General features: G+C 39.9%; 1 protein-coding gene across 1 annotated transcript in view; it reads left to right on the forward strand.

The window, feature by feature from the left end:
- TDRD12 (tudor domain containing 12) overlaps window positions 1-13,889 on the forward strand; it is a gene marked incomplete at both ends in the record, with an annotated part of 82,317 nt that overhangs the window by 1,448 nt on the left and 66,980 nt on the right. Inside the window, 2 exon segments of the mRNA XM_079724064.1 lie at window positions 6,977-7,135; window positions 12,924-13,060. Coding sequence (XP_079580190.1) covers window positions 6,977-7,135; window positions 12,924-13,060 — 296 coding nt within the window.

Genomic DNA, 13,889 nt, shown 5'->3' on the forward strand with positions numbered 1-13,889 from the left:
GATTCCACTTATATTAGATTCCTAGAGCAGTCAAATTCATGAAGACAGAAAATAGAATGGTGGTTGCCAGGGTCTGGCGGGGGCATGGGGAGTTACTGTTTAATGGATTATAGAGTTTCAGTTGCAAGATGAAAAAGGTTCTGGAGATGGATGGTGATCAAGGTAGCACAGCAATATGAATGTAGTTAATGCTACTGAATATGGTTAAGATGGTAAATTTTATGTGTATTTTATCACGATTAAAAATAAATTAAAAAATTTTAACAGTTATGTATTTGTAATATATTTTAGAAATAAAAACATCATAACTAGCATTACAGACCTGTTAGGATGAGGCTAAGGGAAAAAAAGGTGTTGATTAAAAATATATATAAAGGAAGCAGCCCAGGGAACATGCAGTTGTGTCAGAAATGAGGAAGGCAGAATGCAGTGAGACCCAGAAGCACTGCAGGAGAAAAGGATGTCATGTCATTCTTGATCAGAAAGGTGATCAGCACAGGGAAAGCCCCAAGGCCATTGGTCCTGCAGTCAGACTTTGTTAGTGGAAAGGATCACTTACATTTCAAGACAGCTAGGTATGGACTCTTCAAAGGGACAGCTTGTGCCAGGAGGGGTGACAGAAGCAGCTAAACAAGCCTTGGAAATGGGGTGAGATTCTGAAAGCTGCAGGCTGTGACCTCAATAATGTGGTAGAAGCAGCTCTTCTGCTGGCTGAGTGTATGACTTCAGTACCGTCAGTGAAATCCACAAACAGAATGTCAGGAGTGGTTTTCCTGCTGGAGCTGCTTACCAGGATGCTGCTTTGTTCTGAGGAGACTGGATTGAGATTGAAGCAGTAGCTGCCCAGGGACCTCTCAGGACAGTATGAGCAAAAGTGGGCCAAGTGCTATTTAGTCTGGAAATTTCATAACGTTTTAAAATTAACATCTTAATTTTTATAATTGATGTCGGAAAGTAAACGACTAAAATATCTGAAGTTATTATGCAAATACCATATACTAAGGGGAATTGAACATGAATTGATAATTAACAATTCATGTTACTGAATGTAGGAAAAGAGACACTCATTACATAGTTACCCAGATAAATGAAAGTAAAGGGAAATAACATGTAGGAAACATGAGTTACTATTCCTGAGAAATAATAAAGAACATACTTTAATTGCATTAAATCCTATTAATTTAATGATGTGAGATATTTAGTTCTCATGCCAGATAGCTGATTCTACTTTTACTTGAGTAAAAATAAAGTATTCAAGTTTGAATGGTAGAGGTAAGGAGAAGAAAGTGGACCAAAATATTATATAGATATTGTTTTTCTAATAGAAATAACGTAGACATGCAGGGAAAAAAATGTGTAAGGCTGATGACTGCAGTGTGGGCAGCATTGCCTTATGGCATTGGCGGGAAGCAGCAGGCCCCAACCTTGGTGTAAGAGGCGGGGGTGGGAGGAATTGTGAGCCCATCCCTGCCTGGTAAAGCACATGGAAGAAATTGCAGCTTGAGCCACTTGTTCTTCTGGCGGGTAAAACTGAACCTGGCCTACATTTTTTAGGTTTTAGTAGCAGGTTAAAAAAAAATGGAAACAATCTAGAAACTTCAAATTATCTATGATGCCTTAAAATATTTTTAAACATCTTTCCCCATCTTAATAATTTGAAGATTTTCAAACTCAAAAACAAGCTACAAAAACAATATTGAGAATAACCATATACTCTGTACCTAGAGTCAACAACTGTTAACATCTTGTCATATTTGCATATTTCTTAATAATAATGTTTATAAAATTGTTGACTTCTTTTGCCGAACCATTTGAGAATTAGTTGTAAGCTCTAAATACTTATGCGTGTGTTTCCTAAGAATAAAGACTTTTGCTTACATAACCACAATATAATTATCACACTTGAGAAATGTAACATTGATACACTAATATAAAATCCATACTCAGATTTCTCCAACTGTGCCAATAATGTATTCTGTAACTTGTTTTCTCTGATCCAGGATCCATAAAAAATTATACATTGCATTTAATTGTCATGGCATTTTATTCCCCTTGAATTTGGTTCTCAGTTCTCTGGCTTTTTTGTATCTTTGATGTCATTGAAATTTATGAAGAGTAAGGGCAGTTGCTTTGCAAAATACCCTTCAAGTTGGATTTGTCTGTTTCCCCATGATTGTGTTCAGGTTAAACATTTTTAGTAAAATACTGCATAGGTGATGCCACGTCAGAAAACAAGAATCATTACTTTTGATGAAAAATAATTTAAAAATCCAACTTTTTATTAAGGAAATACTCTAGACATACAAAAAAGTATAGAACATATTATAAACACCTGGACATCTATCACCTAGCTTTGCCAGATTTTGCCATATTTGTTTCATATCTTTTTTAACCATAAACTATTTTATTGTTTTTAATGTAGAGTTCTGTGATATTTTGAAAAATGCATAGTCATGTAATCACCACCACAGTCAAAATGCACAGCAGTTCCATCACCCCCCAGAATGGCCTTGTGGTCCTTTGTAGTCATTTCTTTCCCCAACCTCTAGTCCTTGGCAATCACTGATTTGTCTTCTGTCCCTATTAGTTTTGCCTTTTTCCAAAATGTCATAAAAATGGGATTGTGCCCATGGAATCATACAGTAGTATGTAGCCTTTGAGTCTGGCTGCTTTGACTTACTGTAATGCATTGGAGGCTCATCTGTGTTGTGGCACTTGTTAGGAGTGAGGAGTATTCCATTGTATGGACGTGTGACAATTTTGTTTATACAGTCACCAGTTGAAGGCCATTTGAGTTGTTTCCAGTTGAAGGAGATTATGAATAAAGCTGCTAGAAACTTTGCGTACAGGTTTTTGTGTGAATACAAGTTTGTATTTCATGGGTAAATCAGTAGGATTTACAGATGTTTGTTTGTTACTTATGTTGTTTGATACTGATGTTCGTCAGTATGTTTACTTTTATGAGAAACTTTTTCAGAGTAACTGTACCACTTTACATTTCCATCAGCAGTGCTGTGCATCCTCACCAGCACTTGATATTGTCAGTTTTATACATTTTAGCCATTCTAGTAGGTGTTTACTGGTTTTAATTTTAACTTCCCTAATGACAAATGTGTTAATCATGTCTCCAGGTGCTTGTTTGCCCATCCTTCCATCTTTTTTTGTCAAGTATCTGTTCACATCTGCCCATTCTTCTAACTTGGTGGTTTGTTTTCTTATTATTGACTTTGTAGAGTTTTTTATATATATTGGATAACATTCTTTGTTGAATATGTGGTTTGTCAATATTTTCTCCCAGGTGGTGGCTTATCTCTTCCTTCTCTAAACAATGTCTTTCAAAGAGCTGAAGTTTTAAATTTGGATTAAGTCCAGTTTATCCATCTTTGCTTATACGAATTATACTTTTGATGTTTTATCTAAGAAATCTTTGCCTAACCACAGTCACAAAGATTCCCCCCATGTATTCCTCAAACATTTTTTATAGACTTATATTTTACATTTAGATAAATGATCCATGTGAGTTAATTTTTGTATATGGTACAAGGAATGGATTGAGTTTCATTTTTTTGCATATATCTAATTGTTCCAGCATCATTTGTTGAAAAAACTATCCTCCTTCCATTGAATTGCCTTTGTGCCTTTATTGAAAATCACTTGACTACACATGCGTGACTCTGTTTCTGTTGTGTTGATTTATGTATCTGTGCTTTGTCCAGTACCACACAGTTCTGATTACTGCAGCTTTATATTAAGTCTTGAAATCAGATAGTGTGTCTTCCAACTATGTTGTTCTTTTTCAGAATTATAGGGGCTGTTCTAGTTCCTTTGCCCTTCCAATTAGAATTTCATGAATAGTTTGTTGATTTCACAGCTCCTGCTGGAATTGAGTCCTTTTTATAGACCATTTTGGGGAAAATCAAAATCTTAACATTCCATGAACATAGTATATTTGCATTACAGGCCTTTCTTTGATTTATTTCACCAGTGTTTTGTACCTTTTAGCATGCAAATTGTTCATTTTTTTGTGAGATTTATTCCTAAGTAATTCCTGCTTTTTGGTGCTACTGCAAACGGTACTGTTTTTAAAATTTAAATTTCCAATTTTTATTGCTGGAATATAGACATGCAGTTGAATTTATTATATGACCTTGTACCCTGGAATCTTGGTACAGTCACTTATTAGTTCTAGTATATTTTTTGTAGACTCCTTGGAATTTTCTACATAGATATTCTTATTGTGAATAGAGACACTTTTCTTTCTTCTTTTCTGATTTTCCTGACAGTCTTTTCTTATTGTACTGACTAAGACCTCCAGCACAATGTTGAGTAGGAATGGTAAGCACACCACTAATAAATTTTTTATTTTGTTTGTTTCACTTTTTGGTTCTAGAATTACCCTTTTCCAAAGGTTATTTTTTTTTTAATAGTTTCCATTTCTTTCGTGAAATTCTCCTTTTTAAAAAACAAACTCATGGGCTTCCCTGGTGGCGCAGTGGTTGAGAGTCCGCCTGCCGATGCAGGGGACATGGGTTCGTGCCCCGGTCCAGGAAGATCCCACATGCCACGGAGTGGCTAGGCCTGTGAGCCATGGCTGCTGAGCCTGTGTGTCCGGAGCCTGTGCTCCGCAACAGGAGAGGCCACAACAGTGAGAGGCCCATGTACCGAAAAAAAAAACAAAAAAAAACAACTCACTATAGCCATCTTATCCTTAAGTTTTTGAACATGGTATTTATAATAGCTGCTTTTAAGTCCTTGCCTGTTCACTTCAACATCCGGGCAGTCTTGGGTTCACTTTCTGTTGGCCGTTTTTTACCTCGGCTGTGCACTGGTTTCTCATTTCTTTCCCTGTCTAGTATTGTTCATGCTACACTGAGGGTTGTGGTGATGGGGAACTACTGTGTGCTCTGTCAGCGCTTTGGGAGGCTTGGTTTATAGTTATTTGCAGACCTCTTGATTTTGCCCTTGTTGACAGAGCACATTCTCTTTGTCCTGCAACACGGTCTTTACTCCTCAGGCCTGGCACTGCAGGGGCTCTCAGGGAGCCTGAGGTGTTTACTGAGCCTCCTTAACTCCTGCTCCAAACTCCCTTTTCCTGTGATGGGTGTCAAAGAGAATCAAAGCCGGACATTCGTTAAAGCAGTGAAAACAGATTGTATTCAGTGACTGCTGATGTAAGGGAGGGAGCTGAGTTCCGTTCCAGTTTGTGTAGAGGTGACCGGACGTTTTAAAGGGAGAGTGAGGAGGACGAGGAGAGGGGCTTCAGTGGAAAATGACAGAGGGTGGGTCAGTGTCACTGTGGTGGGGCAGCTGTGTCCGCCGCCTCTGGGCCCAGGCTTCTGAATTCCCGCAGAGACTGGGAGGCCGGGGCCCTGTCCTTCCACATGATTACAACCCAAAGGAATTGGTTATCAGGTCCTCGAGAAGGAATACTCCTGAGTGGTAGGAGATACATACACATCCCAAAGGGATAGGTAGGCTCCACAACTGAGGCCCTTTTCAGGAAGTTCTGTGACAAGGGGAGGTCAAGGGCCTGTGTCAGGTGTTGGCTGGGACAACAGTAGTTCTTTCTCAGGCAGGCGTTGTAGAGGGGACATGGCCTTATGCTGTGAGTTTGGGTGGCCTCTTAGTGCAGAGGTTTGGGCAGTCACTCTGTGCCCAGAGTCCTGCGGTTCTCCTGGGCAGCAGCTGAAACTGTATTTCCATCAGCCTCCCGACTGTGGCTTCTCCCAGGACTCCCTGGAGTCTCACCGTGCAGTTCAGGCTCTGCCGAGGATTTGAGGGGTTTTGTGTGCAGGCTTCAGGGCTCTCCCCTCTGTGGCTCAGCATTTCTCCCCTTCATGTACAGCTGCTCTGGCAGCCCCAGATACCATCCTCTGGTTTCTCAAGCCACAAACGGGGTGGCTTCTGCTTCAATTGTGTTCTGCACCCCCAGGACTGGGGCTCTTTTCAGGGGAAAAGCTGTTGATGAACATGGGTCTCACCTAGCCATGTTTTCTCGCTTCAAGCATTGAATCTCCCACCTGCTCTTGGTCGCTTTTCAGTGCCTTCAGGCTGTCATTTTCTTTTCTTCCAGGGTTTATCTTTGTTACTTGCAGGTGGGTTAGTCCATATGAACCACTCTGCCATTACTGGAACCAGAATGGCCAGCTGTTCTTTTTTCCAACTATTTATTATAAAAATGTGCAAACATTCAGAAAAATAGAATACTAATGTACTCCTGTCACCTGGTATCTGGGATCCAGAATCTTGGGATGTCACTGCTTTTAGGCCCTTTCAGTAGACAGGAAATACAGTACATTTGAAAAATCATGAGGTTTTCCCGATATTTTCAATTCAAATATAACTTTTCATTTTATGTTTGTATTCTTTCTCTAAGATGAAAATCTTGGTTTCTAATGACACTAATAGATCATAAGATACATTCAGAGAAGTCTTTCACCTCTCTTCTACCCCATTCCTGGCTTCCTCCGTACATAATGATTTGTATGTTTTTGGTTTATCTGCCATTTCTTTATTTTAACATGAGCAGAATGTACATACATCCACATTTCCCTCTCTTTCTTACGAAAGACATAGAGTACAAAAAACGCTGTTCTGAACCTTGCATTTGTATTTTATTATGGATATTTTCAAAGTACAGATCAAGGGCATTGATCTCTGTTTGCTTTTTCAGTCGGCACATGATTCTAAATTACATATTATTGGTTACATGTTTTAGAGTTTTATCTTTGCGTCTTTTATCGTTTTTCTGAGTTTTATTGAAGTATAATTGACATATGACATTACATAAGTTTAAGGTATACAAGGTGATAGTTTGAGGGTCTTTTATCTTCTATCTGACCATTTAAGACAGAAGTAATTGTCAAGAATTTGTTAGAGCACTTAAATTTGAAACAGTTACTGTGGTTCTAAGGTTTATTATTTTATGGTTCCACTTTTAAATCATGCATTGTTTTGTCTTTAAAAAATTTTACAGATCGAAGATCCAGGTTTCTTCTGGGTTATTATAAAAGGATGTAGTCCCTTTTTACATCATGAAGCTGACTATCAAAAACTAAATAGTGCCATGAATGACTTCTATAATAACAGGTGTCAAGATACAGAACTAAAACCACTAATGTTGGAAGAAGGGCAGGTATGTATCTAAATGTGCTTTAAACAACATGTCTTGAAATACTACTCAAAATGTAGACTGTTTTAGCAACTAAGATGATAAAAACTTTTAGAGTATTTCAACTGCTTATGATCATTGCCTTGTGTTCGGTTCTTTTGGTTGCATAAGAGTCGGGCTAGTCATGGAAAGTGGCAGTTGTTGTATCAGGTTCACATGGGGCAACAGGAGATGGAGTGTCATCTAAATTCAGACATAGAGCCATCGTCTTGGGGCTGGGAACCAGCAGAGGGAGCATGGGGGTTTCCAGTCTAGGGCCAGTGCCTCCCTTTTGGTTGCTTGTGACTTTGACCAACTCGTGGTGTTTTATTTTCCTTACTCCACATTGTGGCCCCTCCTTCCTTTCCTGCACCCTCAGCTCTGTGCCCATTGTCTGCTTCTCTCTGCAGGTTAGTCATTTCTCAGAAGAATTTGAATTATTATAACAGTGTGATAGGAAAAGATTTATAAACTATGAGAAAAATTAGAAGTAATTTGAATTCCTCAGCCCACCCTAAATAATCATTAATAACATTTTTTCCATGCCATTTACTTTTAATTAATTAATTAATTAATTTTATTTTTGGCTGCGTTGGGTCTTCGTTGCTGCGTGCGGGCTTTCTCTAGTTGTGGGGGGGGCTACTCTTTGTTGCAGAGCACGGGCTTTAGGCATACGGGCTTCAGTAGTTGTGGCACATGGGCTCAGTAGTTATGGCTCGCAGGCTCTAGAGTGCAGGCTCAGTAGTTGTGGCGCACAGGCTTAGTTGCTCCGCGGCATGTGGGATCTTCCTGGACCAGGGATCGAACCCATGTCCCCTGCATTGGCAGGTGGATTCTTAACTACTGTGCCACCAGGGAAGTCCACTGTTTACTTGTTGAAGAAACGAAACCAGGTCAGTTGTCCTTTTAAAATATTCCACGTTCTGTATAGCCTGGTTGCTTCCTTGTGGTAGTGGTGAACTTTTCCCTTCATCCCCTATATTTCCTGCAGACTGACAAATATAAAGCTTTGATTACATTTATAGTCACTCCCCCCCCCCCCCGAGAATGACTGGTGCTGTGAGGTTCCTCTTGTATTGAATTGGGAGAGAATCTCACTTTAGGTGGTGCTGAGGTTGACCGCTGCGTTCAGATGGCGGCAGCCTAAGCGCCCCCTGTGGTTCCCGTTGGCTAGTAATGCTATCCAGTGACCACCACTGCCCAAATCAGCTCTTTCATTTATGCTTGCAAAAATGGTCATTTTCACATTGCTTCTGCATTCATGAGCTGGAATTCTTCCATAGAGAACCTTCCCTCATCTGTTAGAACGGTTTGGCTTCCTGAAGTAATACTGGAAAGGTGGAAAAATTGCTTGATTCTTTCCCTTATCAATTTTCCTGTGCCTAGTTATCTACATTTATATCTAGAGGTTTGTTTTGTTTTTCTCTCCTTGTTATTTTTAAGTACTATATTGAACTCATGGCTTTTAATGTATTCATCAGTTGCAATCATTTTTCTTGATGCTTAAATTATCTCATTACTGGCTAGTAGAAGCCCTAGGATACCACCTTTTCAAAGTTGACTGACTGTGTGAATTATTAGCTACAGGTTTCTTTGACTTAAGCATGAAACAGAAATACCCTGCATCCTTTGGCACAATTTCTCTTGAATTATTTGAGTCTTGAATTATGTGAGGCTCTCAAGAACACATCCCTTGCAGAATAGCTGCCTTATGTTTTCCAACTTCAGTTCCCGAGGGCAGGGATCTCCCCTGTCCCACTTCTTCCCTGTTGGGCACAGCTCTCCCTGCTGAGCTACTTTATAAGCTTGTGGTCAGCATATGGTTTGCCTGTCTGTGGCCTGTCAGTCCCATGGGACAGTCAGGATGCCAAGCACTATCACTCTAGCAGGGCAGTTTCCCTAAAAGGGGGCTGCAGGTATTTATTCAGTCATCCACTGAGTAGTTTTTGAAGACATAGTACATGCCAAGCACTGTTCTAGGTGCTGGGAATATGGCAGTAAACAAAAAGACAAAAATCCCCTTCGTCATGGCGCTGACGTCCAGTTGTGGCTGATAGCAGACAAGTGTTAGAGGGTGGTAAACAGTCATGGGAAGCAGAACCGGGAAGATGAGCCTGGGGTTGTGATTTTGTGTTGTCCTGGCACATGATTGACAATTATTTGTAAGTTTTGTTTTCTGATTTAAGAAGGTAAAGCGATGCATTTTCCTTATTTCACTTTCTAAAAATTCTCCTTAGTTACGGAGTCAAAGTGATTGTAGTAAGAAAACCAGTGAAATAGAATTCAGGTGCCCTGTGTTCTTGTTTTCCCAATAAGCAGTGTTTAGCTTGGAGTGATCCAGCCTCCTTGCATCTTTAAGGTAAAAGGTATGAGATGATGTTGAGAGTACCTTTTAGTTCTCTCATTATTGACTAGAAATTTTTAATTTAATTTAATTTAAAAAATTTTTATTGTAGTATGGTTGATTTACAATGTTATGTTAGTTGCAGGTGTACAACAAAGTGAATCTGTTATACATACATCCACTCTTTTTTAGATCCTTTTCCCATATAGGCCATTATAGAGTATTGAGTAGAGTTCCCTGTGCTATACAGTAGGTCCTTATTAGTTATCTATTTTATATATAGTAATGGGTATGTTAATCCCAGTCTTCCAACTTATCCCTCCAACCCCCCCCACTTACTCCCTGGTAACCATAAGTTTATTTTCTACATCTACAACTCTATTTCTGTTTTGTAGATAAGTACATTGGTACTCTTTTTTTGGATTCCACATGATATTTGTCTTTCTCTGTCTGATTTACTTCACTCAGTATGACAATCTCTAGGTCCATCCATGTTGCTGCAAATGGCATTATTTCATTCTTTTTTATGGCTGAGTAATATTACATTGTGTATATATGCCACATCATCTTTATCCATTCCTCTGTCGGTGGACATTTAGGTTGCTTCCACGTCCTGGCTCAATATTGAGCTCAATTAAATAGTGCTGCAATGAACATTGGGGTGCATGTATCTTTTTGAATTATGGTTTTCTCCGGATATATGCCCAGGGATTGCTGGATCATATGGTAGTTCTGTTTTTAGTTTTTTAAGGAACCTCCATACTGTTCTCCATAGTGGCCATACCAGTTTACATTCCCACCAACAGTGTAGGAGGGTTGCCTTTTCTCCACACCCTCTCCAGCGTTTATTGTTTGTAGATTTTTTGATGATGGCCATTCTTACTAGTATGAGGTGATACTTCATTGCAGTTTTGATTTGCATTTCTCTAATAATTAGTGATGTTAAGCATCTTTTCATGTGCTTTTTAACTGTCTATATGTCTTCTTTGGAGAGATGTCTATTTAGGTCTTCTAACCCACTTTTTATTGGGTTGGGTTTTTTTTTGATATTGAGCTGCATGAGCTGTTTTGTATATTTTGGAGATTAATCCTTTGTCAGTTGCTTCATTTGCAAATATTGGGTTGGCCAAAAGGTTCATTCATTTTTTTCCTAAGATGGCTCTAATAGTGCTTAGTTGTCTTTAACTTCATTAAAAACAATTTTGTTAGATTGTATTGTGACAGCTGGCATATCAGCGTGCATTGAAAAAAAATCAAAATTGGTGAATTTTTGTGTAGCCATTTTAATATTGAAGATGGAAGAAAAACAACATTTCAGCATATTATGCTTTATTATTTCAAGAAAGGTAAAAATGCAACTGAAACACAAAAAAAGATTTGTGCAGTGCATGGAGAAGGTGCTGTGACTGATCGAATGTGTCAAAAGTGGTTTGCAAAGTTTCGTGCTGGAGATTTCTCACTGGACGGTGCTCCAGGGTTGGGTAGACCAGTTGAAGTTGATAGCGATCAAATCGAGACATTGATTGAGAACAATAGCGTCATACCACGTGGGAGATAGCTGACGCACTCAATATCCAGCTAAAGTGCTGAAAATCATTTGTACCAGCTTGGTTATGTTAATCGCTTTGATGGTTGGGTTCCACGTAAGTTAAGCAAAAATAAAACCTTCTTGACTGTATTTCCGTATCCATTCTTTAGTGAAACGTATTGAAAATGTTCCGTTTTTTAAACAAATTGTGATAGGCGATGAAAAGTGGATACTGCATAATAATGTGGAACAGAAGAGATTGTGGGGCAAGCGAAATGAACCACCACCAACCACACCAAAGGCCGGTCTTCATCCAAAGAAGGTGATGTTGTGTATATGGTGGGATTGGAAGGGAGTCCTTTATTATGAGCTCCTGCTGGAAAACCAGATGATTAATTCGAACACGTACTGCTCCCAATTAGACCAACTGAAAGCAGCACTCGACAAAAAGCATCCAGAATTAGTCAACAGAAAATGCATAATCTTCCATCAGGATAACACAAAGACAACATGTTTCTTTCATGACCAGGCAAAAACTGTTACAGCTTGGCTGGGAAGTTCTGATTCATCTGCCCTATGCACCAGACACTGCACCTCCGGATTTCCATTTATTTAGGTCTTTACAAAATTCTCTTAATGGAAAAATGTTCAATTCCCTGGACGACTGTAAAAGGCACCTGGAACAGTTCTTTGCTCAGAAAGATAGGAAGTTTTGGGAAGATGGAATTATGAAGTTGCCTGAAAAATCACAAAAGGTAGTGGAACAAAAGGGTGAATACGTTGTTCAATAAAGTTCTTGGCGAAAATGAAAAATGTATCTCTTATTTTTACTTAAAAACTGAAGGAACTTCTTGGCCAACCCAATATTTTTCTCCCATTCTGAGGGTTGTCTTTTTGTTTTGTTTATGGTGTCCTTTGCTGTGCAAAAGCTTTTAAGTTTAATTAGGTCTCATTTGTTTATTTTTGTTTTTATTTTCATTACTCTAGGGGGTGCTTTGAAAAAGACCTTGGTGTTATTTATGTCAGAGAGTGTTCTGCCTATGTTTTCCTCTAAGAGTTTTATAGTATCCAGCTTTACATTTAGGTCTTTAATCCATTTTGAGCTTATTTTTGTGAATGGTGTTAGGGAGTGTTCTAATTTTACTCTTTTACATGTAGCTGTCCAGTTTTCCCAGCACCACTTATTGAAAAGACTGTCTTTTCTCCATTGTATAGTCTTGCCTCCTTTGTCAAAGATCACGTGACCATAGGTGTGTGGGTTTGTCTCTGGACTTTCTATCCTGTTCCATTGATATATATTTCTGTGTTTGTGCCAGTACCAATACTGTTTTGATTACAGTGGCTTTGTAGTATAATCTGAAGTCAGGGAGCCTGATTCTTCCATCTCCATTTTTCTTTCTCCAAATTGCTTTGGCGGGCTTCCCTGGTGGCACAGTGGTTGAGAGTCCGCCTGCCGATGCAGGGGACACGGGTTCGTGCCCCGGTCCAGGAAGATTCCACGTGCCGCAGAGCGGCTGGGCCTGTGAGCCATGGCCGCTGAGCCTGTGCGTCCGGAGCCTGTGCTCCGCGACGGGAGAGGCCACAACAGTGAGAGGCCCGCGTACCGCAAAAAAAAAAAAAAATTGCTTTGGCTATTCATGGTCTTTTGTGTTTCCATACAAATTGTAAATTTTTTTGTTCTAATTCTGAAAAATGTCATTGGTAATTTGATAGGGATTGCATTGAATTTGTAGATTGCTTTGGGCAGTATAGTCCTTTTCACAATATTGATTCTTCCAATCCAAGAACGTGGTGTATCTCTCCATCTGTTTGTGTCATTTTTGATTTCTTTCATTAGTATCTTACAGTTTTCTGAGTATGACTAGAGATTTTAACACCGAAGTTTTCTTTTTATTTTGTAGGTTTGTGTGGTTTATTGTCAGGAACTGAAGTGCTGGTGCAGGGCTGTTATTAAGTCAATAGTGTCTTCAGCAGACCATTACCTCACAGAGTGTTTCCTTGTGGATTTTGCCAAGTACATTCCAGTGAAATCCAAAAAGTATGTATGTATGTATTTATTTTGCCTCATGCTCTTTAGGGGACAAATGTCAGTTTTCAAGGAGAATGTCAATTTTCGAAGTAAGGGGTGAGAGCTTCAAGAAGGGAAGACTTGCAGGTTCCAGTTTTACAAGCAGTGAATGTAAGAGCAGGTGCTCAGGATGAGGACTCAGCAGGCGGCTCCGGCCCTCCTTCTGCCTTCCTTCCTAGAAAGTGCAGGCGCTGTCTGTCAGCTGCTCTCCTGGCCTGGCGTGGCATGTCCCCTGAGTTTGCTCAGGTGATGGAATGGGTGATTCGGGAGGCAGAGAGAAACTCTTCTTGTCGCCACAGAAGGGATGGTTTGCTGGCACAGCCTCAGATTTCAGAGAGCAGTGTGCATCCCTCGTCCTGCTTAACAGAGTGAGGGTGTGACTGTCACAGAAGACGGGAGGCCGTTTAGAGTGACCCTCAATGACTCCAGGACCACACACCACGGTTCCCTAGAAAACACTTGTCAGCAAGTCGGTCTTGGTGTTTGTGGTAATTTTTCTCATGGTTTCCTATCCCAGAGTCAGAGGATATCAGTTTAATAAACAATAAATAGTAAACGTGAGGACCCTTCTTCCGAAAGGGAAAGAATGGTCCCAGCTGCAGGGGAGGCGGGTGCCCTGATGGGGAGTCTGTGTCAGGGGGCCGCTCCCACAGCAGGGCTGGCAGGTCTTCATGGAAAAGGAGGTGCCTTTCTAGCTTGTGGTTCTGCACCCATATAACCATAGTGGCTATTAAAATTAACATCGTATTTAACGGTTTGGAGAGATTTCCTCTTAGTATTTGGAGTTTTAAGTTTAGTT

Source organism: Hyperoodon ampullatus (genome assembly GCF_949752795.1).
Source record: "Hyperoodon ampullatus genome assembly, chromosome: 18".
Classification (NCBI taxonomy): Eukaryota; Metazoa; Chordata; class Mammalia; order Artiodactyla; family Ziphiidae; genus Hyperoodon; species Hyperoodon ampullatus.